This window comes from Geotrypetes seraphini, chromosome 3 (genome assembly GCF_902459505.1).
Source record: "Geotrypetes seraphini chromosome 3, aGeoSer1.1, whole genome shotgun sequence".
NCBI classification, from domain to species: Eukaryota; Metazoa; Chordata; class Amphibia; order Gymnophiona; family Dermophiidae; genus Geotrypetes; species Geotrypetes seraphini.
Genome location: NC_047086.1, coordinates 242,064,705 through 242,090,256, shown reverse-complemented (window position 1 = coordinate 242,090,256; position 25,552 = coordinate 242,064,705). Strand labels below are relative to the sequence as shown.

At 45.7% G+C, this 25,552-nt stretch overlaps 1 protein-coding gene across 2 annotated transcripts in view; it reads left to right on the top strand.

Annotated features, from left to right (window-relative positions):
• GINM1 (glycoprotein integral membrane 1) overlaps positions 1-25,552 on the top strand; it is a 103,473-nt gene that overhangs the window by 14,921 nt on the left and 63,000 nt on the right. For both annotated transcript variants that reach the window (XM_033937798.1, XM_033937799.1), the window contains exon 4: positions 16,092-16,228. In XM_033937798.1, coding sequence (XP_033793689.1) covers positions 16,092-16,228 — 137 coding nt within the window. The remainder of the gene's footprint in view (positions 1-16,091; positions 16,229-25,552) is intronic.

The window sequence follows — 25,552 nt, the reverse complement described above, 5'->3', positions numbered from 1 at the left end:
ACAAGACTGCATAGCATCGGGGAAAATAAAAGAAGAGAGAATAAAATTGACACTGTGACGGGAATAAATAAGGATACTTGCAAAAGGAGTAAGATATATTTGAGGCAGATCTACATAAGTTATGATTTTAATTTATGTACATTTATTTAGAATTTATATAATATATACAAATTGAGTATGTAGTATTCTCTTTTATTAATGTTACCATTCCAACTAAGGATGAAATATTAAATGTTTGAATGATAAGTGTGAATGAGAGGAGGTGGAGAAAATAAGATGTATATGTTCAATTCTTCTCTAAATGGGAGAATGGTTTATGTGACATATTGGTTGAATGGTGTATGCTGAAATAGCAAATGTAGTAGTTGATTGATTTAGAAAAATGATATATTTGTTCATAGGTTATATGAAATATTACTTTGGAATATACTTTATATAGTATAGCTCAAGCCATTTAATATCAATTTGATTTGATTGATTATATCAAATTCTGGGTAATAGATTGTTATAATTTATACTGGGTATAAAAATTGGTTTTAATAGTAATATATGTCTAAGTGCGCAGATATATATAATTAATTTGTTCTATTTGACATGAGTTGTTTATGATTTTTCTTAGTTATTGCATACAATGGTATTTTATTCATTATTAATTAGAAAGGAGGGTTATATGGATAACTGAGCTTATATTGAATTCACTTATAAGTTTAAAATTGTGGAGTAATTGTTATATAACTGAATTTTAAGCTTGTGAGGAGTTGATTTATACCTGATCTTATCTTGTGTTTCCAAGTTTACGTATATGTATGGGGTGGGGAGGGAGGGAGTGGGAGGGTGTTAGGTTTTGAGGATTTGGGTAAAGGATGATGCTTTTTGATATATTTTATTTATGGGGAATTGGATTTTTTACAATATATTCAGGGTAGGATTTTTGTAATTACAAGCTATGAAAAATGACTAATGGATCTTAAGATAATGTCCCTGAATGTTAATGGTCTTAATCATCCGATAAAAGAAAAAAGCATTGTTATTCTTGAAAAGACAGAATGCGGATATTTGCTATATACAAGAGACTCACCTGTCAAATAATGAGTCTAAAAAACTGAAAGGTGATTGGGTCAAACATTGCTTTTTTTCTTCAGCGGTAGGGAAAACGGCAGGTGTTGCTATATTAGTAAATAAAAAATGTTCTGCTTCATTTAGATTTAAGGCAGCGGATCCTCTTGGAAGGTGGGTGTATGTGGAAATGAGCATGAGAAATACTACCATGACGCTTTTTAATATATACGCCCCTAATTCAAACCAGAATGAATTTTTTAGGACTCTGCAACAATTGATTCTTCCACTGGCTGCTTCAAATTTAGTAGTAGCTGGGGACTTTAATGCTGTTATGGATCCATTGATGGATAAGAATCCTAGGAGAGTTATAAAATCATTAGGTTTGGATAATTTTGTACAATCTTGTGACTTGAAAGATATTTGGCGTATTCTTCATTTTGATGGTCGGGAATTTTCATTTTGTTCCCATGTTCATAATTCTTTTTCTAGAATAGATTATATTTTTGTTTCAAATCAATTAGTAAATCAAGTCGCACAGGCTGCCATTGATCCAATTATTTTGTCTGATCATGGTGGGGTGTGGATTGAAATTAAAATGGTAGAGCAAAAAAATAATAGACCTATATGGAGATTTAATAATACATTGCTGGCTGATCCGAAATTTTGTGAGATTCTCCTATTAAAAATGAAAGATTACTTTCAAATTAATGATACAGATGAAATCTCCATAGAAGTCTTATGGGATGCTTTTAAAGCATCCATGAGAGGACAAATTATTTCCTATTCGGCTTATCTTCAGAAACAGGTTTAAAAACAACTTACTGATTTGGAAAAAGAAGTTAAATCTTTGGAAGAGAAGTTAATAGAAAAGTGGGAATATTCTACACAACAAGATCTTTTAAAAGTCAAAGGTAAATATAATGAGATTTCATCCAAATTAATAAGGAAGGATTTATTTTCTCAGCAAGCTTTGTATTATGGTAATTCAAATAAGTTGAGAAGAATGTTGGCAAACTATCTTAAGGCGAAAAAAAGAAGAACAAAATTAGTTGCCATTAAAGATGAGAATGGTGTAGTTTATACTCAAATTGAACCAATTTTGAAACAATTTTTAAAATTTTATAAAGCTCTTTATTCTTCTGAGCCTTATTTAGATAAAAGGAAGGATGGTTTAGAATTTTTGAAATTATTAGAGGGTCCAAAGATTCCTGAACATATAAAACGAAGTTTAGAAGAGCCAATATCCTTAAAAGAATTAGGAATAGCTTTGAAGTCCCTTAGAGTTGGATCCGCTCCAGGTGGAGATGGTTATACGATAGAGTTTTATAAGTCATTTCAAAATATCATATTGCCCTATTTATTAAATTTATATCAGACTCAACTAAATAAGGGTTGTATCACAGGCACTATGGCGGAGTCCTTAACTATAGTTTTGCCTAAGCCAAATAAAGATCCTACTTTGGTGTCAAATTATAGGCCTATTTCTTTGATTACCGTATTTTCATGCATATAACGCGCCTATGTGTATAACACGCATACGCGTATAGCGCGTGGGTCCAAAGCATTTCAGTAAAAAAAAATTTTATATAGCACGCACACGTGTATACCGCGCATGCTGCTATAACCTCCTCCCACTCCCGCTTACTCTTCTGGCCTGCAAACCGGCATCCTCCCCCCCGCTCGCATCATCCCCCCTCCCCCGCGATCCTACATCCCCCCAGCACTGCAAAACATCTCTTACCCGATTGGGCACCAGCACCAATGCACAGGACGTGCCAGTGCCCGAAGATCCTCTCTCGTTGGTCTGGGCTGGGCGGTGCGGTGCGAGGGAGATCCTCCTTCTTCCCTGTGCCGGCTGGACTGAGCTTTGAGCATTTGCGCATGCTCAAAGCCTTCTGGTCTCGCTCTCTCCAAGATTCTCAGAGAATCTCAGAGAGAGCGAGACCAGAAGGCTTTGAGCATGCGCAAATGGTCAAAGCCCAGTCCAGCCGGCACAGGGAAGAAGGAGGATCTCCCTCGCACCGTACCGCCCAGCCCAGCCCAGACCAACGAGGGAGGATCTTCGGGCACTGGCACGTCCTGTGCATTGGTGCTGGTGCCGGTGCCCAATCGGGTAAGAGATGTTTTGCGGTGCTGGGGGGAATGTAGGATCGCGGGGGAGGGGTGCCAGTTCGCAGGGGGGATGCCGGATCGGAATGAAAAAATAAAGTTGTAAAACGCGCTCAGTTTGTAAAAATCGTGTATAACGCGCGCGTTATATGCGTGAAAATACGGTAATGTAGATGGTAAAATTTTAGCTAAGACATTAGCTTTAAGATTGGCTAAAGCTCTCCCTTTCATTATAGGTATGCATCAAACAGGATTCGTTGCTCAAAGACATTCTTCTCATAATACTAGACTGGCATTCCATATGTTGTATTTGACAAAATATATTAATGATCCTGCCTTTTCTGTTTCTTTGGATGGCAGAAAAGGCCTTTGATTGAGTGTAATGGACCATCATGTATCAGGCAATGGAATGGTTTGGTATAGGATCAGGATTTATACAAATGATACAAGCGTTGTATAGCTTCCCTGTTGCTAGATTGTATATTAATAACACTTTTTCAGAACATTTTATTCTGCAGAGAGGGGTTAGACAAGGTCCCTTATCTCCTTTGCTTTTTGACATTGTTTTGGAACCTTTATTGTTAGCTATTCAACAGGTAAAGGAGATACAGGGCATTCCGCGTTCAGATAGAGAATATAAGGTTTCAGCATATGCGGATGATATATTGCTTTATTTGAGAAATCTGGAATCAACCATTCCATGTTTGCTTGAATTGATTGAGAAATTTGGAAAATTTTCAGGTTACAAGATAAATTGGAATAAATCGGAAGTTCTCCCATTAAATATTCATTGTACAAAAGATTTATTTGATCCATTTTCTTTTATTTGGAAGGAAGATGGTTTAAAATACTTAGAAATTTGGATTGCAAAATCAGTGGATGAGACTATGAAAATGAATGAGAAAAATTTTTTACAGAAGGTAACAGAAATGTGTGAGCAATGGAATCCTTTGCATTTATCTTGGTGGGGTAGAGTACAAACTGTAAAAATGATAATTTTACCTGTAGTTTGTTACCAAATGGGAGTGATACCAATTTTCTTTCAGGGGTCTTTTTATTAAAAATTGAATAGGGTTTTAACAAAATTTATTTGGCTAGGTAAAATTCCTAGAATTGCTTTAGTGTCTTTGCAAAGACTAATTGTGGAGGGAGGGGTAAATTTTCCAAACTTTTATAGGTATCATCAAGCCTATATTCTGCGTCAAGGTATGTATTGGATCCTCCCAGAGCCCACTGATAATATACCAGACTGGTTCTGGCTAGAATGGAGACTCATGTTTCCTTTGCGTCTTGGTCATGTTGTTAGTATCCAAATGCCAAGGTTATATAAGGAACACAAAATATTTGTTGATACCTGGAAAACTTTAAGGTATATAAGTAATCTAACTCCTATTCCAATAAATAAATCAACAACTCAAACGATTTGGCTAAACCCTAAAATCAAGGTCGGCGGTTTTAAAATCATCTGGAAACATTGGATGTTGGCAGGAATACGTATTTTAGAAGATGTAATAAATAATGGTAAACTGCTTGAAATTTCACAATTGCAACATAAATTTGGTTTAAATAAATCACAATATTTTAGATGGTTGCAATTGAAGCAGGCCATCCAGGCAGGGTTCCCTGAATGGAATAGTCTTATTAATTATCATAGCCTAGAATTCATATGTTTTCAGATGGACTCTATGGGTCACCAGGCCGCAAGGTGGTATAAATTAATAGCTGAATTTGTAAATAAAAAACCAAAACATGGTCTTAGGGATATTTGGAGCATTGAGATTAAGCACCAGATTACTGCAAATCAATGGCCATGACTTTGGTCTTGGAGGTTAAGATGTACAGTGTCAGCATCTATGAGACAAACATGGTTTTTTCTTTTGCATAGAGCTTTTTGGACCCCTGTTCGCATACAAAAATTAGATAGCTCTAGGTCTAATAGATGTTGGCACTGTCATCTTGAGGCTGGGACATTAGATCATTTATTATTCTATTGCCCATTCATATCATTATTCTGGAATTCAATTTGGCCTCAAATAAATAGGATGTTGGAAAACCCAGTAGCCTTGACTTATGATACTATCTTATTCGGCACAGCAATGAGAGCAAAAAGTCAAATTTCTTCAAACAATAACAAACTTTTATTTATACTGACTGGGGTAGCAGTACAACAAATTACATATAATTGGAAAAATTATGATAGGTTAAACTATAACTTCTGGTGGAATTCCGTATGCCATATATATAAAATGGAGCGTGCATTAGCAACACAGAGAGGTTATTTTGGCAAGTTTCAGAAGATCTGGGGACCATTAGCAGATTTCTGTAATGAATGAAATCATTTTCCCATAATAAAAATCTTATTAAGAAGGGAGGGGGGTGAGATTCATTTTATTTAATTTATCTCATAAAATATTTGTCATTATTTTTATTATAATTGTTATGTGTATTGGGAAAGAAGGGTTTAAATTTTAACAACAATTATTATACATATTAGGTAATACAGATATTTTAGGTATTATTGTTTATAAATACAGAATAATATATTGTATTTACAGTGATACATGAAAGGAATTCAAGTGTATGTTTTATGTGATCTTTTAAAATTTCTATGTTACACTTGTTGATATATGAAAATGAATAAAAAATTTAAAACAAAGATATACACCGTATTCCAATCAATCAGTGAATGAATATTGAAATACAGGATTTAGAATTGAAGACTGATTCCACACAAATGAGATTGAACATCAATCAGTCAGTCATCTTCGTTGTTTTCCTTCTGCTTTCATAGTCGATAAAGGTATCATCTCCTGTGTTTTCTGCATAATATTCACTGCAAAACCCTCCAGACCAGCACAGAACAGATGAGTTTACGTTCCTCTGCCAGCAGGTAGAGACTGAGACACATTGACTTTTGGCAGTAGTATACATGGGCTGTGCAGTTCCATCTACAATCAGTCTGTTCTCAGTCTCCAGCAGGTGGAGGTGGCAAGCCTGTGCCATCTTTCCTTTGGTTAGTTAGGGCCTGTTGGATCTGATTAGTGACCTTTTCTCTTGTCCCTTTTTGCTTTCTGGACAGAGCTTGGGGGACCCACTCAGTGGTCCTGCCGACCTCAGAGGTGCCATACTTGAAAGGGTCGAGTCCCCTCTCCCATTTCCCTCACCTCCCTGCTTTTTATTTCTTTAGAAGAGCCTTAACTGTGTGCCTGGCCACATTTCAGGCACAGACAACAGATTTGAGAGCTTTACAGCTGTGGGCTGCGAGATTGCCAAAAAAAAAAAAAAGAGCATAAAAGGGCCTGAGGTGATTTTGTGCATAGGTCTCCAGTATATACGTTATGATCACTTTTAAAAAGTAGAAGTGCGCCCTATGCGGTGGATGCGGCCGGCGTGTGCGCTAAGTGTTCCGGTCACTTCTAGGGGGAACCGGTGTTAGCTTTGAGTGCTGGCGTGCAGGTTTCCCCTTCGCTCATGTACTGCTCTTCAGCGGAGGGCGGTTGAGAAGCCCAGGCTTTCCTTGCTACCCACACCAGGATCTCCTCAACAGAGAGATACATCTTCTTTTACCACCAAGGGTGCTGGGGATTCCCTTTCCATTACATTGGCTGGCAGTTCTGATTTAGCGGCGGGTTCTAGTCGGGCCCTGCTGCTGTTTCTTCTCTCAGTTTTTCGGTGGGGCTTCCTTCAGTTTTTGGCGGGAAGCTATACCATTTTGTCCCTGGCCTCAGGCAACCTTCCTCCTGTTTTAGATAGACAGGAACAGGTCTTTACTATTTCTTCTGCATCTGCAGTGAGTTCTAAAGTGCTGCCACCAAGGGTTTTTTGCCCTGATTTTGTTTTAGCTGTGTGCAAGGCTTATTTATAGCCAGCTGAGGGTCCTGCTTCTGTCTCAGGGGTTGCGGGGTCTTCTGGGGAGTTTTTGCCTTTCACGGCCGCCCCTGTACTGTCTGCTGTGAAAGCTGTCTCTGTTCTGCCTCCTCAGTCATCGTCCATGCGCTTGCAGGTATCTTTGGATGAGGACCTTTTTATGATTGATCCAGTTTCGCCAGATGAGGACTTGGATCTTGGGGAGGAGCTCCAAGATACTTTAAGGGGGGACGGATGTTTTGGATGGAGGATTTTTGGAGATGCCAGTTGGCGAGGATGCGTCGATTGTACACATTTTTCACCGGGAAGAGCTGCAGTGGTTTCTTCTCCAGGTATCTTAGGTTTTGCATTTTGAGGAGGAAGCTAAGGACCCCCCTCGAGTATTGAACCCTCTGGTTTTGGGGGATCTGGGTAGCACTGCGTGTGTGGCACAGTGGTTAGAACTACAGCCTCAGCACCCTGACGTTGTGGGCTCAAATTCCATGCTGCTCCTTAGGACAAGTCACCTAATCCCCCATTGCCCCAAATACATTAGGTAGAGTTGAGCCCACCGGAACAGATAGGGAAAATGCTTGAAGTACCTGTATGTAAATCCGCTTTGAGTGTGGTTTATAACTACCAAAAGGTGGTATACAAGTCCCAATCCCTTTCCCTTTCCCTGTGCTTTAGTTTAGGATTTTCGAGATGGTGCACTCACATTGGAAGACGCAGGACACATCTTTTTGCTTGGTGTGGTCCATGGCCAGACTTTATCCCATTCCTGATGAGGATTGCAGTGTTCTCCCCAGAAATTTTTTCCAGCCGGGTGGCATGAAAAAGTAGCCGGTTGGGGCGAGATGGGGAAATTTGGTTGTGGGGAAAATTAACCCCCTCTTTTACTAAGGTGCGCTAGCATTTTTAGCGCGCGCAAACCCCTGCACTACGTGGGAAAACTAATGCCAGCTCAATGCTGGCATTAGCATCTAGCGCGCGCTAAAACCACTATCGTAACTTAGTAAAAGGAGCCCTAAATGTGTACTATTTTTATTAGTTAATTATTATTATTATTTTCCAATGCTCAATATGACTTCCTTTTTTAAGGTTTGACACTTGTGCCAGAATATTTTTACTAAATTTGCCCTCTTTCAAATGGTATAGAGGTTAAAAAAGGGAAAGGCGTTAATGAATTCATTAGGTTCAATCTAGCCATTTATTTCTGCATGAATTTAAACAACTAAAAAAAAAGATAAATATAGCTCATCCAGTCATACAAGAAATGGCTCTACAGCAGGGGTGCCCACACTTTTTGGGCTTGCGAGCTACTAAAATGACCAAGTCAAAATGATCTACCAACAATAAAAAATTTTTAAAAATACAAAGCACACTGTACGCAGAGAAAATGTTAATTATCATTTATATTCCGCGGGTTTTCAAAGAGGTCAAGGCAGATGATTCTGTGCAATGTCACCTCAGGAACAACTATACAAAAATAGACAAATATACCCCCTCCCTTTTTACTAAATCGCAATAGCGGTTTTTAGAGCAAGGAGATGCACTGAATGCCCTGCGCTGCTCTCGATGCTCATAGGCTCCCTGCGCTAAAAACCGCTATTGCGGTTTAGTATAAGGGGGCCATAGTGCAAAATATAGACAGCAGATATAAAACAGACACATTTTGATCACTAAACTGAAAATAAAATCATTTTTCCTACCTTTTTGTCTGGTGATTTCATGAGTCTCTGTTTGCACTTCCTTCTTCCGACTATAAATCCAATATTTTTTTCTCTCTGCCCCTCCCCTTTTCTTTCTGTCTCTCTCCCCCTGCCCCCCCAAACTATCGCGCCAATTTCTCCACTTCCACGATTCTTTCCCTACCCCCTAAGTCACCATGCCGATTTCTCCCTGCTTCCACGAGCCAGGCCAGGAATATACAAGCGCCGAACTCACAAGACTTCACCTCTGATGTCAATTCTAACGTCAGAGAGGAAGTTCCAGGCCAGCCAGGCAGTGATTGGCTGGCCCAGAACTTCCTCTCTGACATCAGAATTGACGTCGGAGGTGAAGTCTTGTGAGTCCGGCGCTTGTACGCACCTGGCCTGGCTCAGGGAGGCAGGAAGAAAAAGATTGCCAAGGCAACACGATCGACTCACATTGCCTTTGCGATCTACTGGTCGATCGCGCTCGACCATTTGGGCACCCCTGCAGTTATGGTATCCTGTTCTGACCTAAGGAAAGGGGTTTAGGCCCCAAAAAACTTCCTTATTTCCATTTCCTATTTATAAATTTTAATCAATAGATACAATACTACTTGATTCTACATAAAGCAACAAAAAATTTTTTTTCTACCTTTTGTCATTTCTGCTTTAATCATCTTGTCTTCACTCTTCTTTCTAGCCAGCATCTGTCTGCTCTGTCTTCCATGCAGCATCAACCCCTTCCATCCACTGTCTGCCCTCTCCCCGTTCCATATGGCATCTTTCCTCTTTTTATGCTCCTTCAATAAACTGTCTATCCTATGCCCCTTCTCTTCTCCTTAGTACATGATTGATTTCTGCTCTGCCACCTCTCCATTTTTCTCTCTCTGTCACCACCCCATCCCCTATGCTCTGGCATCTCTCTCTTCTCCTTTCTTTCCTTCGCAACCCACAGTCTGGTATCTTCCCTTCCCTGATTCTCTGGCATCTCCTTTCCTTTTTTTTCCATCTCTCCCTCCCCCTCCATGCTCTGACATCTCCTCCTTCCTTTCCCCCTTCCTTTTCCCTTGATCTGGCATACTTTCCTTCTTCCCTCCATGCCCTGGCATCTCTTCCTCCCTCCCTTCCCTCCAATCCCTGGCATCTCGTTTCATTCCCTCCCTCATCTTCTTTCTCCCTCCAGTTGGGTGCAGCAAGTCTCTCCCCCTCTGCTCCCTTTCCTCCTTCTGTCACCCAAGGCCTGGCGTCATGAACTTCTTCAGGCTGCACCATTCACAATTCACTGCTGTTGCCAGCTTCAGGCCTTCTCTGTCAGGTCCTGCCTTCATGGAAACAGAAGTAGGCAGGACCCGGCAGAGAGGAAGACCTGAAGCTGGCAACAGCAGTGAATTGTAAATGCTGTTGCTAGCCAAAGAAGTTCATGACACCAGGCCGATCACCCGGGGCAGACTGCTACTCTCCCCCCCCCCCCCACGACCCTCCTATCTCTCCCTCCCTCCCATCACGATACTCTAAGCAGGCTGCTTCAGGGCTTTCTCCTGCCATGATTCCCTCTGGCACGTCACTGATGAGGGAAGGAGGTAAAGGAGGGTCGGATCAGGTTGGGGGGCGCCCGGGATGATGATGAGGCTGCTCATGCCAGCGAATCCAGCAAGGGTAAGGCCTCAAACCACAGCACTTGCGGGCCCCCCTGACCATTTTGGGCCCTATGCCTGTGCCTACTGGGCCTATCCTTTAATCTGGCCCTGCTTCCCCCCCCCCCATATGCCCTGGCATCTCTCTCTTCCACTCCATGGTATGGTATCTTCTTTCCCTCCCTCCCATGGTCTTTGCATCTCTTTCCTCCTTTTCCTGATCTTCCTTCTCCCTCCTTCCCTCTCTCCCCCCCAATTGGGTGCAGCAGCATTTCTCTTCCCCCTCCCCCCCATTGGGTACAGCAGTATTATCAGCATTTCTCTTCCCCCCCCCACTGGGTACAGCAGAAGCAGCATTTCTCTTCACCCTCCCCCCTAATTGGGTGCAGCAGCATGACTCTTCCCCCTCCCCCTATTGGGTACAGCAGCAGCATCATCAGCATTTCTCTTAACCCCTCCCCCCCACAATTGGGTACAGCAGAAGCACCAGCATTTCTCTTCCCCCTCCCCCTCTAATTGGGTACAGCAGCTTTTCTCCTACCATTCACCCCCCTTCCCCCGTCTCACACACCTGGCAGATTCGCTACAGACAAAGGCAAGTTGCAAGCTTCCCTTCGTCGCTGACCTATCTCCCAAAGGTCAGCAACAGAGAGAAGCTTACAACTTGCTGCTCTTGCTTACTTCGGGCCATTAGAGCCTCAGAGCATACGGGAGATAGGCCAGCCACGGAGGGAAGCTTACTTGCTCTTGCTTACTTCAGGCATTTCTCACTGCCGGGTCCTGCCTTCGCGGAAACAGAAAGTAGGCAGGACCTGGCAGCGAGAAATGCCTGAAGTAAGCAAGAGCAAGTAAGCTTCCCTCCGTGGCTGGCCTATCTCCCGCATGCTCCGGGGCTCTAATGGTCCGTGCCGGCTTCTCTTCCCTACCCCCCCCACCCCCCCCCGACGTAACTTCCGGTTTTGGAGGGAAGCCGGGTTTGAGTTGCTTGCTGGGTTTTGTTTTAAGTTGGGCGGGAGTCTTTCGGCGGCTCTTCAGGCTGCGCATTAAGCAGTGGCGGCAGCAGGATTCGGAAGATGACAGCTGGGCGGGCATCTAAATTTGCTGGGCGGAGCGCCCGGCTGAAAAGCGCTGGGGAGAACACTGGGATTGGGATACCTTTAAGGCTCCTGTTGTGGATGCGGTGGTCTTGGCTATCGCACATATACATACAGTGCAAGTTGAGGGCGGTTCAGCCCTTAGAGACCCTCAGGACCTTAAGATGGAGTTTTGATGTGTTCAAACGGCGATGTGTGGTGGTCTCGTGGCCTGAGCTTGTTTCTGGTGGTCTGAGTGGGTTGTTGACCGGGAGTCGGCTGACTAGTCCTTAGTGGATCAGGAAGTGACTAAGATTGAGCTTGGTGCTTCTTACCTCTCTGATGCTATGCATGATCTGTTGAGGGCATCAGCTGTCCATAGTACTCTGTGGCTTCGGGGTTGGTCGGTGGATGCTGCCTCTAAGTCTAAGCTAAGTAAATTTCCCTTTCAAGGCTCTTTCCTCTTTGGAGAGGAGTTGGATAAGCTTGTTCAGGCCTTGAGAGACTCAAAGGTGCCTCATCTTCCAGATAAATGACTCGCAAAGCACCGCAGGGTGGCTCCACCCGAGGGCGTTTGCGTGAGTTTTGCCTTCCAGAGGTCACTTCTTTCAGCGCATGCAGTCCTTTCGGGGAGCTCGCTGGGTGGGCGGAGTAGTCAGGACTCCGCCGGTGGCTCCTCCTCCATCCATTTAGCCCAATGACTCATGGCAGGTCCTTCCCCCGGTTCCGGTGGGAGCCCAGTTGTGGGAGTTTTACCGGAGGTGGGCCAAGATCATAATGGATCAGTGGATCCTAGAAGTGATTTGGAATGGCTATGCTCTCGAGTTTTCCCAGCTTTTCCCAGATCGTTTCCCCTCTTCTCCTTGTCAGGCAGCTTGGAAGAAGAGAGCATTTCGTCAGACACTGCTCAGGTTGCTAGACCTCAAAGCGGTGGTCCCAGTAATTCCTCAGGAGATTTGCACCGACAGGTACTCTACTTCATGGTGCCCAAGAAAGAGGGGTCGTTTTGGCCCATTTTGGATCTGAAAGTTGTCAACAGGGCTCTCTGGGTTCTGTCTTTTCATATGAAAACCCTGAAATCCGTAATTTTTGAGCCTGGGGAATTTCTGACTTCTCTCGATCTGACGGAGGCCTATGTGCATGTTCTAATTTGAACCTCCCATCAGCGATTTCTTCGCATTACGATTTTGGGAAAGCATTATCAGTTTTGTGCGCTTCCCTTTAGTTAGGCCATGACTCTGTGGACCTTCACCAAGAATATGGTGGTGGTAGTGGTGGCGGCGGCCGTGCGCAAGGAGGGCATTTGAGCGACGTCTTTTCAGGAGAGCTTCTGGATCACAACTTGAGTAGTGGAGTTTCTGCAGCCATTAGGCTGGGTAGTCAATTTGTTCAAAAGCCAATTGCCTCCGTCTCAGCGCTTGAAGTATCTAGGAGTTCTCTTCGACACTGACCTGGGGAGAGAGTCTTCCTTCCCGAGACCCGGATGTTAAAATTGCAGTTGCAGATTCGCTCCCTCTTGTATTGTCACTGCCCTTGGGCGCAGGATTTTCTGCAGGTTCTGGGGTCGATGGCAACCTCCCTGTAAGTAATCATGTGGACTCAGGCTCACATGCACCCTCTTCAGTTTGCACTTCTTTTGCAGAGGTCACAAAAGTTTCATGATGTGGACTCTCCCGTCCCTCTTAGGGGGTTAGTTCGTTGCAGCCTGCGCTGTGGCTCCAGTCTTCCAATCTGGTTCAGGGAGTGAGTCTTACGTCAATCATTGGGGGGAATCAAGAGTCATATAGCGGCACAGGAGGCCTCTCTTCTCTTGGAATGGGTAGAGGTTCATCTTCTGGACATCTCGGCTTCCCACATAGTGGGAGAGGACAATGTACAGGAAGACTTCTCTATCGTCATGTGCTGGATCCCGGTGAGTGGTATCTCAGATTGTAAATGTTCAAATTGATTGTTCAGTCATAGGTACTGGCTAGACATGGACCTCATGGCTACGAGTGTCAGTGCCAAAGTGCCAAGGTTCTTCAGTTGGCGCAGGGAATTCAAGACTGAGGGGCTGGATGCTCTGGTGCATGTCTGTATGTCTTTCTGCTATGGCCACTTGTGGGCAGAGTTCTTCGGATTGCCTGGCATGTAAGCTGCGTGATCCTGGTAGTTCAAGACTGGCCCAGGTACCCGTGGTACACAGATCTGGTTCATCTTCTTGTGGGAGATTCTCTTACACTGCCCCTCTTGCCCGAGCTTCTGACTCAGGGTTCCATTCCCATATTCGATCCGGGTCCCTTTTGTCTTATGGCTTGACTCTTGAAAGGGAAAGCCTAAGTAAGAAAGGATATTTGGATAAAGTGATTTCCACCCTCTTGGATTCTTGGAAACTCCACCTCTCGGGCTTATGTGTGCATTTGATGTCTTTTTGAGGAGTGGTGTTCCGCGCGTGGTGTAGTTCCCTTTCGCGCATCTTTGCCTCATATCTTGGAGTTTTTGCAAGATGGCCTGGAGCAGGGCCTTGCCCAGTCCTCCCTCAGGGTTCAGATTTGGCTTTGTCTTCTTTTCATGATCTGTTGGCCACTTCTCTGGATGTGATGTGATTCTTGAGAGCAGCAAAATTGATCCAGCCACCAGTTCGTCCCTCGGTTCCCGCCTGAGATCTCAATCTGGTTCTTTCCATGCTTATTCGTCCTCCTTTCGAGCCTCTTGTCTCCTGCACATTGAAGGACCTTACTCTTAAGGCGGTGTTCCTGGTGGCCACTTCTACGAGACATGTTTCAGAATTGCAGGCCTTTACGTGTAGGCCTCCATTTCTGGAGATCTCTAGGGAGCGGGTTGTGCTGCGTCCGGTTCCCTCCTTTCTTCCAAAGGTGGTTTCGCTTTTTCACGATAACCAGTCTGTTGTCCTTCCGGTATTGGGTTTGCCGGGAGGGCTGTTTGGAGCAGAGGCAGTTGTGCAAATTGGATGTCCATAGGGTTCTTCTTACATCAGCGGACCCAGGAGTTCTATCAGTTGGATCGTCTTTTTGTCCTTTTAACGGATCCTCGTAAAGGGGACGCTGCTTCCAAGGCTACAATTGCGTGCTGGATCAAGGAGGCTATCGCTTTGGCATACCTTCTTCAAAAGAAACCTGTTCCGGATTTTCTCAAGGCTCATTCTACTCGGGGTCAGGCAGCCTCTTGGGCTGAGAGTTTTCTTGTGCCAACGGTGGATATCTGTTAAGCAGCGGTTTGTTCTTCTCTGCGTTCCTTTGTTCACCACTACCATGTGGATGTTCAGGTGCGTCGGGACGTAGTGTTCGGTGAGCATGTTCTTGTGGCGTCCCTTCACATGTTGGGTACTGCTTTGGTACGTCCCATCCGTTCTGTGCCAGTCTGGAGGGGCAATAAAGAAGGATAAATTAGGTTGTTACCTGCTAATTTTCTTTCTTTTAGTCCCTCCAGATCAGCACAGACCCCGCCCTGCCATTTTATTTGGTGTTTTTTCACGAAGAGTACGTTTTTTTCTGTGGTATTGGTTTTTTCTGGTTGTTGGAGAGTATAATAAGAGCAATGGTGTTTGGTTCATCTGATTTAGCTGGCGAACTGTGGGGACATTTTAAAGGTTCTAATCAGTATCTAACATCTAACACTTAATTTGTTTTCTTCATGTGAGAGTGGAGTCAGTATGTTTTCTTGTTCAGCCTAGTTAGTTTCTGCTTGGCTATTCGTCAGACTGATTGTAGATGGGACTGCACAGCCCACTTGTATTACTGTCAAAAGTCAATGTGTTTCAGTCTCCACCTGCTGGCAGAGGTACGTAAATCCATCCATTCTGTGTCAGTCTGGAGGGACTAAAAGAATGAAAATTTGCAGATAAGAACCTAATTCTTATCTAGTTCTAAGATTTAAGGGTAAACTAGATGCACATCTCCTTAAGAGTGGCATAGAATGATACGGATAAGGGTAAATTAGATGCACATCTCCCTTGAGAAGCATACAATGATATGGGGACTAAAACTATGCCAGGGTACACCTGGCGGGGCCTCCGTGTGTGCGGATCACCGGACTTGATGGACCCAGGGTCTGATCCGGAGATGGCAATTCTTATGTTCTAATTTCTCCTTTCACAACCAATGAATAATTTGATGTATGTGGCAAAAATGATACATGTAAACTCACACTTAGCTGCTGCTGATACTGACACAGACATCACTCTTTCTTGTTTCATGGCGAATTGTCTGAGATCACTTCATCATTACCTTTCACCAGTCCATAAATTTCAAATGATCAAAAATAAAAAAAAAAGCAGTTTATAAAAATAAGATTTTTTTTTTTTTTTTTTTTTTTTAATCTTGAACTTTGAAAGAACTTTCACCATGAATAAAACTACTTCATCTAACTTTCATAGATTATTTCAACAGAATAATTTAGTATTTCATACTACCCTAAGGGTTATGTGAACCCTGATTGCAGGCCTGGTTTCAACCAACCATTCTCTTACTATGGAGAAAATGCTGTCTGAGAAACCAGAATTTGCAGCAATGAACAGGGTTTTTGGCACCTCAGCTTGTTTATTGATTGCGGCTGGATTAATATGTTGAGTCAAGTTATTTTACTGTTTGTAGAAACATTTGGAATTTGACCCTGAAATTCATTCACCTAGCCTTGCTCCTTTGTATGCCCATATTGTGCTTCTTTCTCTGTGACAGTGGAAAGTGGAAGCACCACAGGGCGCATACAAGAGGTTGCTGTCCGTATCCTGGTGCATGAGTGGCCACTGGTGCTTGGATCCCATATAAAGCTGATAGTGGTGCAGGAGGAGGTGATGGAAGTAGGAGGCAAGCAGGTAAAGTTCTGTGCTGATTTTCAGACATAATCATGGTAAAGAAAAAATAAGCATGACGATGATGAATAAGGAAAACTGGAACAATATCCTGATAACCCAGTGTTCTTCAAAAACAAGGCCTAGGGACCACTGGTGGTCCCTGGAGAGCTCTGGGGCAGCCCCCTGTTCTTGTACAATCCCATTTTATTCCGGGACCAATGGGTTATTTCTGTCTACCGCCAAAACTTTGTAGGAAGCCTCAAACTTCAGAGACTTCAGTCTTAAAACCTTCCCCATCTTACCTCATCATAGACTGTAGGAGCTTATCTTTTCTGCTCATGTTTTATTTCGTGTAATTTCGGTCTCTGAATTTGCGATTTTCACCCTCATGCTGCGGAGGATCCCTGTGGCAACAGCTCTGACTGCGGGAGATCGCAGACCTTTGGAAAAGTCTGCTTCTATGGGGTTCCCTGCTTGTCAGTAAACTCTCTGGACAACCTGCACTTCAGATCAGGGCTCAGAAACCGTTCCCTTGGGAGCTTGCTCACCCCAGGTTTGTCCACTGGTGGGTTGAGTGCAGGCTGCGTGGTATGTGGTGGCACGCCTGGGATCGGAGCCAGACTGCATTCCTCCGCCAGGTGTTTTTGCGAGTGTCTAAGGGTGGCAGAAGTACCTGGTTGTGAAGGTCCGGCCAGTGGGGCAGTCATAAGGCTCGAAGTCCAGCTTTCCAGCTATTTAAGGTAGAGGATCTCCATATGAGCTATTTCAGCTCTGTCTGCAGTGTTTTCCAGTCAGCACATTTTTCTGTGCGTACAGTCTGACAGCCTGAATCAATGATTTTGGGGGGTCCTAAAAAGGGGGTTTTGGGTGGTTTCCCTGCATGCCCTACCCCATCCCCACCCCTAAAATCACCGTTTTTGAGGGTTCTTTGTGATTTTCCTGGGCTATTTTTATTCAAAATTGACAACTGTGGTAGCCATCTTGGATTTTTCCCAATTTAATTTTTAAGTTATTTTTTACACTTGCCAGCTTTGTTTTTGAAAGAAAACCACATAGATGGCCTCCCCAGGGTAGGATGTGATGGATTCATGCCTCATTTGCGGTGGATGTCTGTGGGATGCGCAGCTGCATTCCATGTGCACTGCAGCACACAAGGGGTTTAAGACTTGCCCTTCAAATAGGGTCTTCTAGCGCCTTCTGCCCCTACTCCTTCAAAAATGGTGTCAGGGGGCCCTGGGGAGTGCACAGATGACGCTACAATGAAACACATGCGCATCTCGGAAGATAAACTTTGTAAATCCTCCAAACATTCCAAAACTGGTATGCAGGGGTCGGCTCCCCTGCATACCAGTTGGCTGTGGAGGATGGGTTTTCCCCGGATTTTGTTAGTATGCTGTATTGGGCATACTTGGCTAAAAAGTCTCTGCCTGTCTCCCTTCCGCCGGCCTCCATACCAGTCACAGGGACCCCGGGTTCCCACAGTGAACCAGGGTCTTTCTCTTGCCTCCCCTTGGTGCTGGCAGGTAAGGCGGTAGTGCCCGTGGTTATGCCAGATATGTTTTCCATACCTCTGCTTTCGCAGGGGGGGCACCGCGGCGGCTGCAGATGTGGCAGATCTGGTGGATCTCCATGATCCGGATCAGTGCGGAGCCTCTGATTTGGGGAAGATCCCACTGTGCGCAGATTTTTCAAGCACGCTCATCTTGTGAATTCAATCTCTGAATCTCTCTAGGAATTAAAGCGGCAGTCTGAGCAGCCTGTCACTGCAGAATGTTCCCTCATGAGTGACCAGAGGCCACAATCTGCTTCTTTTCCTGATCATCCTGACCTTGTTCAGATTCTTATGAACATCTGAGAGACTCCTGAGGGTCCCTTGAAATGTGCTCGTGCCATGGCGTGGCTTTATCCCATAGTGGATGCTTTTAACAAACTCTTTGCTTCCCCGAAGTTGGATTCCTCGATGATGCAAGTCACCAAGCACACTTCTCTCCCCAGTGATGGGGGAGTGGTCGTGAAGAATGTTCAGGACCAACGTGTGGATTTTGTCCTTAAGTGTCTGTTTGATTCAGCAGCCACTGGTGTTAAGGCTGTGTCAGCCTCTTCTTTCGTGACCATTCCAAGCTATACCATGATCCTGACACTGCAGTGCTTCATGGCTTGGATTTTATAATTTTGAGAGTGGATTATATGGCTGATGCCTTGTATGACATCTTGAAAGTCTTTGCTAGTTTTCTGCCTATTCCGTTTTGGCTCGCAGGATGCTCTAGATCTGGCAGTGGTCTGGAGATTTGTCTTCTAAAGTGACCTTGAGCCCTTTTCCCTTCAAGGGACAGCTGTTCGGCCAAAGACTGGATGACCTTATGGCCAGTGTACAGGATCGTAGGCCCAGGTCACTGCCTGTGAATAATTCCTGCTCTTCCAGGGGTTCGGGGCATCTTAACTTTCGTCCCTTCAGGTACTCTCGTCCGTACTGGGCCCTTCAAGTTTAAGTTTTTTTTATTTTTGATACACCGTTTATCATACATGTATCTAAACGGTTCAGCGGGCCATGGTCCTCTTTGTCTGCCAGACTGCGCTTCAGTGGTTCTGGATGTCAGCAGTCCATGGGGAGTCTTCCCACGGATCCTACAAAGAAGCAATTCTGATGCCAGGCTGGTGTCCTCCCCTTTCCCGCACATCCGGGGGGGGCAGTTGTCTTTTCTGGCAGAGTGGCAGGCCATTACCTCCAACTGCTGGGTCTTTGATGTTCTCAGTGATGGCTACAAATGATTTTCTTTGTCCTCTGACTAAGTATTTTCTGGATTCCCCGGTGGGTCACACCGAGAAGGTGGTTCGGGTACTGGCTACATTCTGCAAATTACTCAATATTTCGGCCATAGAACCCATTCCAGAGCGAGACTAAGGCTCTGGGAAATACTCAATATACTTCATTGTTCCAAAGAAAGGCTCTGATGATTGGAAACCGATTCTGGACTAGAGAGTTGCGCGGGGACAGAAATCAAACCCATCCCCGCCCGTCCCCGGTAGAATCAAACCCATCCCCGCTGGAATCAAATCCGTCCCCGCCCGTCCCTATAAACTTCAGAAGTAGTTATTTCATTTAATTATGCTACTGAATTAAAGGCTCTGGTAGAGACCCATTTACAAATAAGCAAAGACACTTTATTAATTTGGAAATATTCATTGGGAAGACTATATACTTTGTAAACGAGTTTCTACCAGAGCCTCTAATGTAAATATAAATACTCAGCTGATGAGAATCCCCAAGCTGTCAGCTGAGGACTTCCTTTGCATTTGGCTGGGGGTCCTTTTTGCCAAGCTTGGCAGGCAGAAGTAGCGTCCCTGAGTCACAGATGCTGGCACCTCAGTGACTCGTGGATGCTGCCAGCAACTGCTGCGCTTGGTGGAGGGGAGTTCTGGCTGTCTCTAGAGAAGGTCCTCTGCTGACGGTGCTTGGGGATCCCCACCAACCACAGCAAGGGTCAGCAAGAACTTCAACACTGTAGAAATAAAACCAGAAAAGCATTTCCTTTTCTTTTGAACACAATACAAAGACATCTGCTATATACATTTCCCAAAGCTAACACATTTTAGTCAATAAATTCCATTTTTTACCCTTGATGTCTGGAGGCTTATTTTTCCATAAAGTTGGTCCGAATTTCTTTTTTCCGCTTTCCTATCTTCTGTAAATTCTTCTGTTGCTGTCCATTGGTTCCTCCTATCATGGTCCAGCATTTATCCCTCTCATCCCCAGGACCATGTGCAGCATCTTTCGCCCCTGCCCACCAGCCCCATGTCCAACATTTCTCCTTCTATCACTCTTCTCCAGCACCATGTCAAATCTCTCCCTCCATTCCCTTGACCATTATGTCCAATATTCCTCCCTCTTGCATCCATTTCAATCTGTTCCACTGTTCCCTTTCCACCACATTTCTCCCTCTCATCTTTCTCTTTCCTATCTATTCTATCATCTATACCTCACTCCCTCCCTATGACCAAAAATTCTCCTTTCTTCCATTCCCCATGTACACAACCATCTCTCTTTCCCTCTCACTGACACACCCACACCCAATTTTCCCTTTTCATTCCCTCCCCCCTTCAGTATCTCTTTCCCTCCCTTCCTCCATCCTCTGTCCCATGTTCATGCCTTCTGTGTCCAAAAATGCACTCCCTCCCCCCCTTTTGTGTCCCGCATTTGCCTCTCACGTTCAACCCCCTTCTGTCCCATGTTTGCCTCCCACGTTCAACCTCTTCTGTGTCCTGCGTTTTGCCTCCCACGTTCGACCTCTTCTGTGTCCTGCGTTTTGCCTCCCACGTTCATGTCTAGATAACAGTAGGGGTTGGAGGCAGCAAGAGGAAGAGAGAAGGCAAGGGAAAGAGGTTATAGGGGGAAAAAAAACCTCCAGAAACATTACCAGAACAGAGGAAGAGGGGGCTCTTTCTAAACATTTTCTGCCGATGAACTCTGCTTTATGTTCAGAGAGGCAATGTTTGCGTGAATTCTCTGGAAACCCCATCCAGCCCCGGAATGTTGCTGGCACCAGGCAGAGGAAATTCCAGCCTGTTGTTTCTGGCAAGCAAAAGCCCTGGATCAACCGTCATCTTCCAGCAAATTACCTTATCAGCAATTTTCTTTTATCATCCAAATGGAGCTCTTGAGAGGTAGCTCGAGCTGCGAGGCTCGTCTTCTATTTCCTGCCTGCCCTGCAGTAGCACACATAGTCGACCGGAAGTCTTCCCCCATGGTCAGAGCTGATGTCGGATGGAAGATTTCACGTCAGTCACGTGCAGCGTGCAGGGCTCGTTGTTCTACATGCTGCATGTAACTGACGCAAAGCCCTCCCTCCGACGTTAGCTCTGATGTCGAGGAAGACTTCTGGTCAGCTATGTGTGCTGCTGCAGGGCAGGTAGGAAAGAAGACAAGCCTCACGGCTTGAGTTGCATCCAACCCCGCGGGATCCCTGAGACCACGAGGGGGGTCCCCACAGGATCCCTGCGACCAGAGGAGGTGTCCCCATGAGATTCCTACAACCCGAAGGGGGAACCCACGGGATTCTCGTCGTCCCCGTTCCCGTACAGCTTTCTATTCTGGACCTCAAGGTGGTCAATGCGGCGCTGAAAGTGCCTCGCTTCTGCATGGAGACAGTGCCATCTTCGCACCCTGGGTGTCCTGGTTCACCCATAACTGGACAACTGGTTGATCAGAGCTCCCTCGGAGTATGAGGGGCGTCAGGCTGTTCAGCAGGTAGTGCAGTTGCTGCAGCACCTGGGCTGGGTGATCAATTTCAGGGTGATCAATTTCATGAAAAGTCACCTTGAGCCGATGCAGGATTTGGAATACATAGCAGTTTTTTTCTCACGGGACAGAACAAAGTGTTCCTGCCTGTGTCCCATCAGGAGAAGCTCTGTTAGATTATCAGGGACCTTCTTGCCACTCCGGTCCCAATAGCATGGCAGTACCCACAGGTTCTGAGGACCATGGTGGCAACGATCATGATTCCTTGCACCTCTGCCCTGGACGACTGTAGCACGGAGCAATCTTGCTTGGTGGTTGTGTCCCCTCTTGTTATTCAGGGGCCTTCCCTCCAAATCTCAGATTGGGTGATTCTGTCTACGGATTCGAGTCTCAAAGACTAGGGAATGGTGTGTATGACCGACCCTGTTTAGAGCCAGTGGGCTCCCTCAGAGCTCAAGTGGTCAATCAATCACCTGGAGGTTTGGGCGATTCGACTGGCTATCCTCCACTTTGAGGGTTGTCTCTGTCATCGAGCAGTCCTCATATTCTTGGACAGTGCCACGGCAATGGCTTATGTCAATTGGAAAAGGGGCATGAGAAGTCCCTCTCTGAACGTGGAGGCTCAACTTCTCTTCTAGTGTGCAGAGCGACACCTAGTGGTACTGTCAGTAGCGCACTTGGCAGGAGTGGACAATGTTCAAGTGGATTTTCTCAGTCAGCGCTCTGGACCCCAGAGAGTGGTCTCTATCTCAAAGAGCGTTCGATTGCATAGTAGATCAGTGGGAGTGTTCCATGTTTGATCGCATGGTGCCTGCGGCCAATAAGAAAGTAGATTGTTTTTTCAGTCGCTGTCACGAGGCCGGCAGCAAAAGCCTGGATGCTCTGGTTCAGCCCTGGCCATGGGAAGGTCTCCTATATGTCTTTCCTCCGTGGCCCATGATAGGGTGCCTGTTGAGATGGATAGCAGCTCAAGGAGGTCCGGTGATCCTAGTCACTCCCAATTGACCAAGGTGGTCTTGGTATGCTGACTTGGTTCAGCTCCAGCAGAATTGGAGGCTCTGGCTACCTTGTCTTTCTCACCGCCTCGCATAGGGTCTGATTGTATGCAGGATCCAGACCACTTTGGTCTTACGATATGGCTCTTGAGCATGTAGCCTTAACTAGCAGGGGCTATTCTTCGGCTGTGATTGCTTCACAGTAAAAGGAAATCCATAGTGGCGACCTATGCGAAGGCTTGGAGATGTTATCAGGCTTGGTGCTTCCTGAGACAGGTGGACCCGTCTGTTCCATTGGATCCTGGAGTTTCTGAAGGATGGGCCTAGCGGTAGCTTCTCATCCGGTGCAGATTGCCGGTCTTTTGTTTTTGTCCCCCCTCCTCCTTTGAAGGGCTCATTGGCAGCTCATCCGGATGTGGCCCTTTTTCTACGGGGCGCTCTGCGACTTAGGCCTCCATTGCACCTTCCCTGTCTGACTTGGTTTTTTAACCTGGTTCCCCGTTCTTTGGCTCGCCCGTCATATAAGTCTTTGAAGTAAGCGTCCCTTATGGATCTCACAATCAAGATGATCTTCATGGTGGCTATTACCTCAGCCCGATGGGTTTCAGAGCTTCAGACTCTCTCCTGCTGAGATCCTTTTCTGCATATTATGGATTCTGGTATGATGCTGTACACTGTTCTTTCTTTTCATCCGAAAGTGGTTTCTACTTTCCAAGTGAATCAGGAAGTCCAGCTTCCTGTTTTTGCTTTCTCCAGCTGAGTGAGCAGGATTGGGTGTTGCGGTCCTTGGATATGAGCTCCAGGTGGATCTGTATGGCCATTTCCGCGGCTTATGTGGTGGCCGGAAAGAAGCTCCCCCTTTCAGTGCGGGCTCATTCTACCAGAGGTGTTTCGTCCTCTTGAGCAGATTCGTCGGCTGTTTCTCTGGATAAGATTTGCAGGGCCGCTACCTGGTCTTTGCATACGTTCACCAAGTTTTACAGGATTCATGTATCGGCCAAGCAGGATACTGCTTTTGCTGCCTCTGTTTTGGCAGCGAGCTCATCAGTCCCACCCTGATTTTTCAGAACTGCTCTGTTATTTCCCACTGGTCCTGGAATAAAGTGGGATTGTACAGAATGAAAGATTAGGTTCTTACCTTTGTTAATCTTCTTTCTTGTAAATCCACACTTTTTCTGGGAACCCGCCCTATTTCTTGCTGATTTGCCAATTGTCTGCCTTTCCAAGTACTGGTAAGCTGGATTTCTGTTTTCTGACCTGAGTGCCATCAGAATGGATTTAGAACTTAGTTTGGGGGGGGGGGGGTAATCCCTTCTGACAGTGCAGGTTGTGTCTCCTTATAGCAGTGTTTTGTCGTTCAGGTTTCTATTGTTTCATGACCTCTTCTCTTGTTTTTCATTGTTGCTGTTTGCATTTGTTGATATAAGCAGACTAGACTTATTTGCCGGGGAGTTTCTCCATTCCCCTCTCTCGTTCTTATCCTCTACAGATGTTCCTGGCTGCTTTAAGACTAACTTTCAGGGATAGTGATGAAGTAAGAGGGAGAGAGTTTTAAGTCTCTGAAGTTTGAGGTTTCCTATAAAGTAGAGAGTTGCGCGGGGACAGAAACCCCACCTGTCCCCGCCAAAGTCCCACCCATCCCCACCCGTCCCCGTGAGGAATCCCACCCGTCCCCGCAAGGAATCCCCTCCGTCCCCACCCATCCCCGTGAGGAATCCCTTCCGTCCCCATAAACTTCAGAAATAGTTATTTCATTTAATTATGCTACTGAATTAAAGGCTCTGGTAGAAACCCATTTACAAATAAGCAAAAAGACTTTATTAATTTGGAAATATTAATTGGGAAGAATACATAGTTTGTAAATGGGATTTTACCAGAGCCTCTAATGTTTATTAATTTTTATCAACACAACTAATATACTACTTTATCCTGAAGCAAAAAAAAAAAAGAAATAGAATTTTTTTCCTACCTTTGTTGCCTGGTTTCTGCTTTCCTCATGTTCTCATTCAATTCCTTCCATCCACTATCTCTCTTCTCTCAGCATCTTCCATTTGCTCTGTTACTGTGCCTCTCCCTTTCTCCTCCCTTCCAAATTGGTCTGGCACCCATCTTCTTCCTTCCGCTCCCCCCATAGTCTGGCATCTCTGTCTTCTTCCCTGCCAGTGTCTCTCTTCCCCATTTCCTTTCAGTGTCCTTCTCCCCCCCCGTCTTCCCCATGTCCTGTCAGTGTCCTTCTCCCCCTCTGTCTTTCCCATGTCCTTTCAGCATCCTTCTCCCCCCCGTCTTCCCCATGTCCTTTCAGCGTCCTTCTCCCCCCCGTCTTCCCCATGTCCTTTCAGTGTCCTTCTCCCCATGTCCTTTCAGCGTCCTTCTCCACCCCTTTGTCTTCCCCATGTCCTTTCAGCGTCCTTCTCCCCCCCCCGTCTTCCCCATGTCCTCTCAGCGTCTTTCTCCACCCCTTTGTTTTCCCCAGTGCTTTCAGCGTCCTTCTCCCCCCTCAGTTTTACCCATTTCCCTTAAGGGTCTTTCCTCTCCACTCCACCTTTCTTCCCTTTCTCCCTCCCTGCCCCTTACCTTTGTGGCGCTTCCCCGCCCGCCCGACAACAGAACAGGCCCAGTCCGACAAACCTCCCTGCCCTGTAGCCGCGAATCTAAATTACTTTCTTACAGCAGCTGGAGTATTGAAGTTGCTGTAAGAAGGTAATTTAGATTCGCAGCTACAGGGCAGGGAGGTTTGTCGGACCGGGCCTGTTGTCGGTCGGTCAGGGGAAGTGCCACAAAGGTAAGGGGACCTGGCCAGCTGTGCACTCCCCCCAAAGGCTGCACCCGGGGCGGACCGCCCTCCCCACCCCCCCTTGGTACGCCACGCCCGATATCAGCGCTGACGTCAGAGGAAGGGAGGGCTTTGCTTAAGCCCTCCCTCCAACGTCAGCGCTGACATTGTGGAAGACTTCCGATCGGCTGTGTGCTGCGGCAGGGCAGGTAGGGAGAAGATGAGCCTCGCGAGTACATCCAACCCCGCAGGAACCCTGTGACCCTAGGGGGCGTCCCCATGACCCTAGGGGTCCCGCGGGATTCCCGTCATCCCCGTCCCCGTTCCCGTGCAGCTCTACT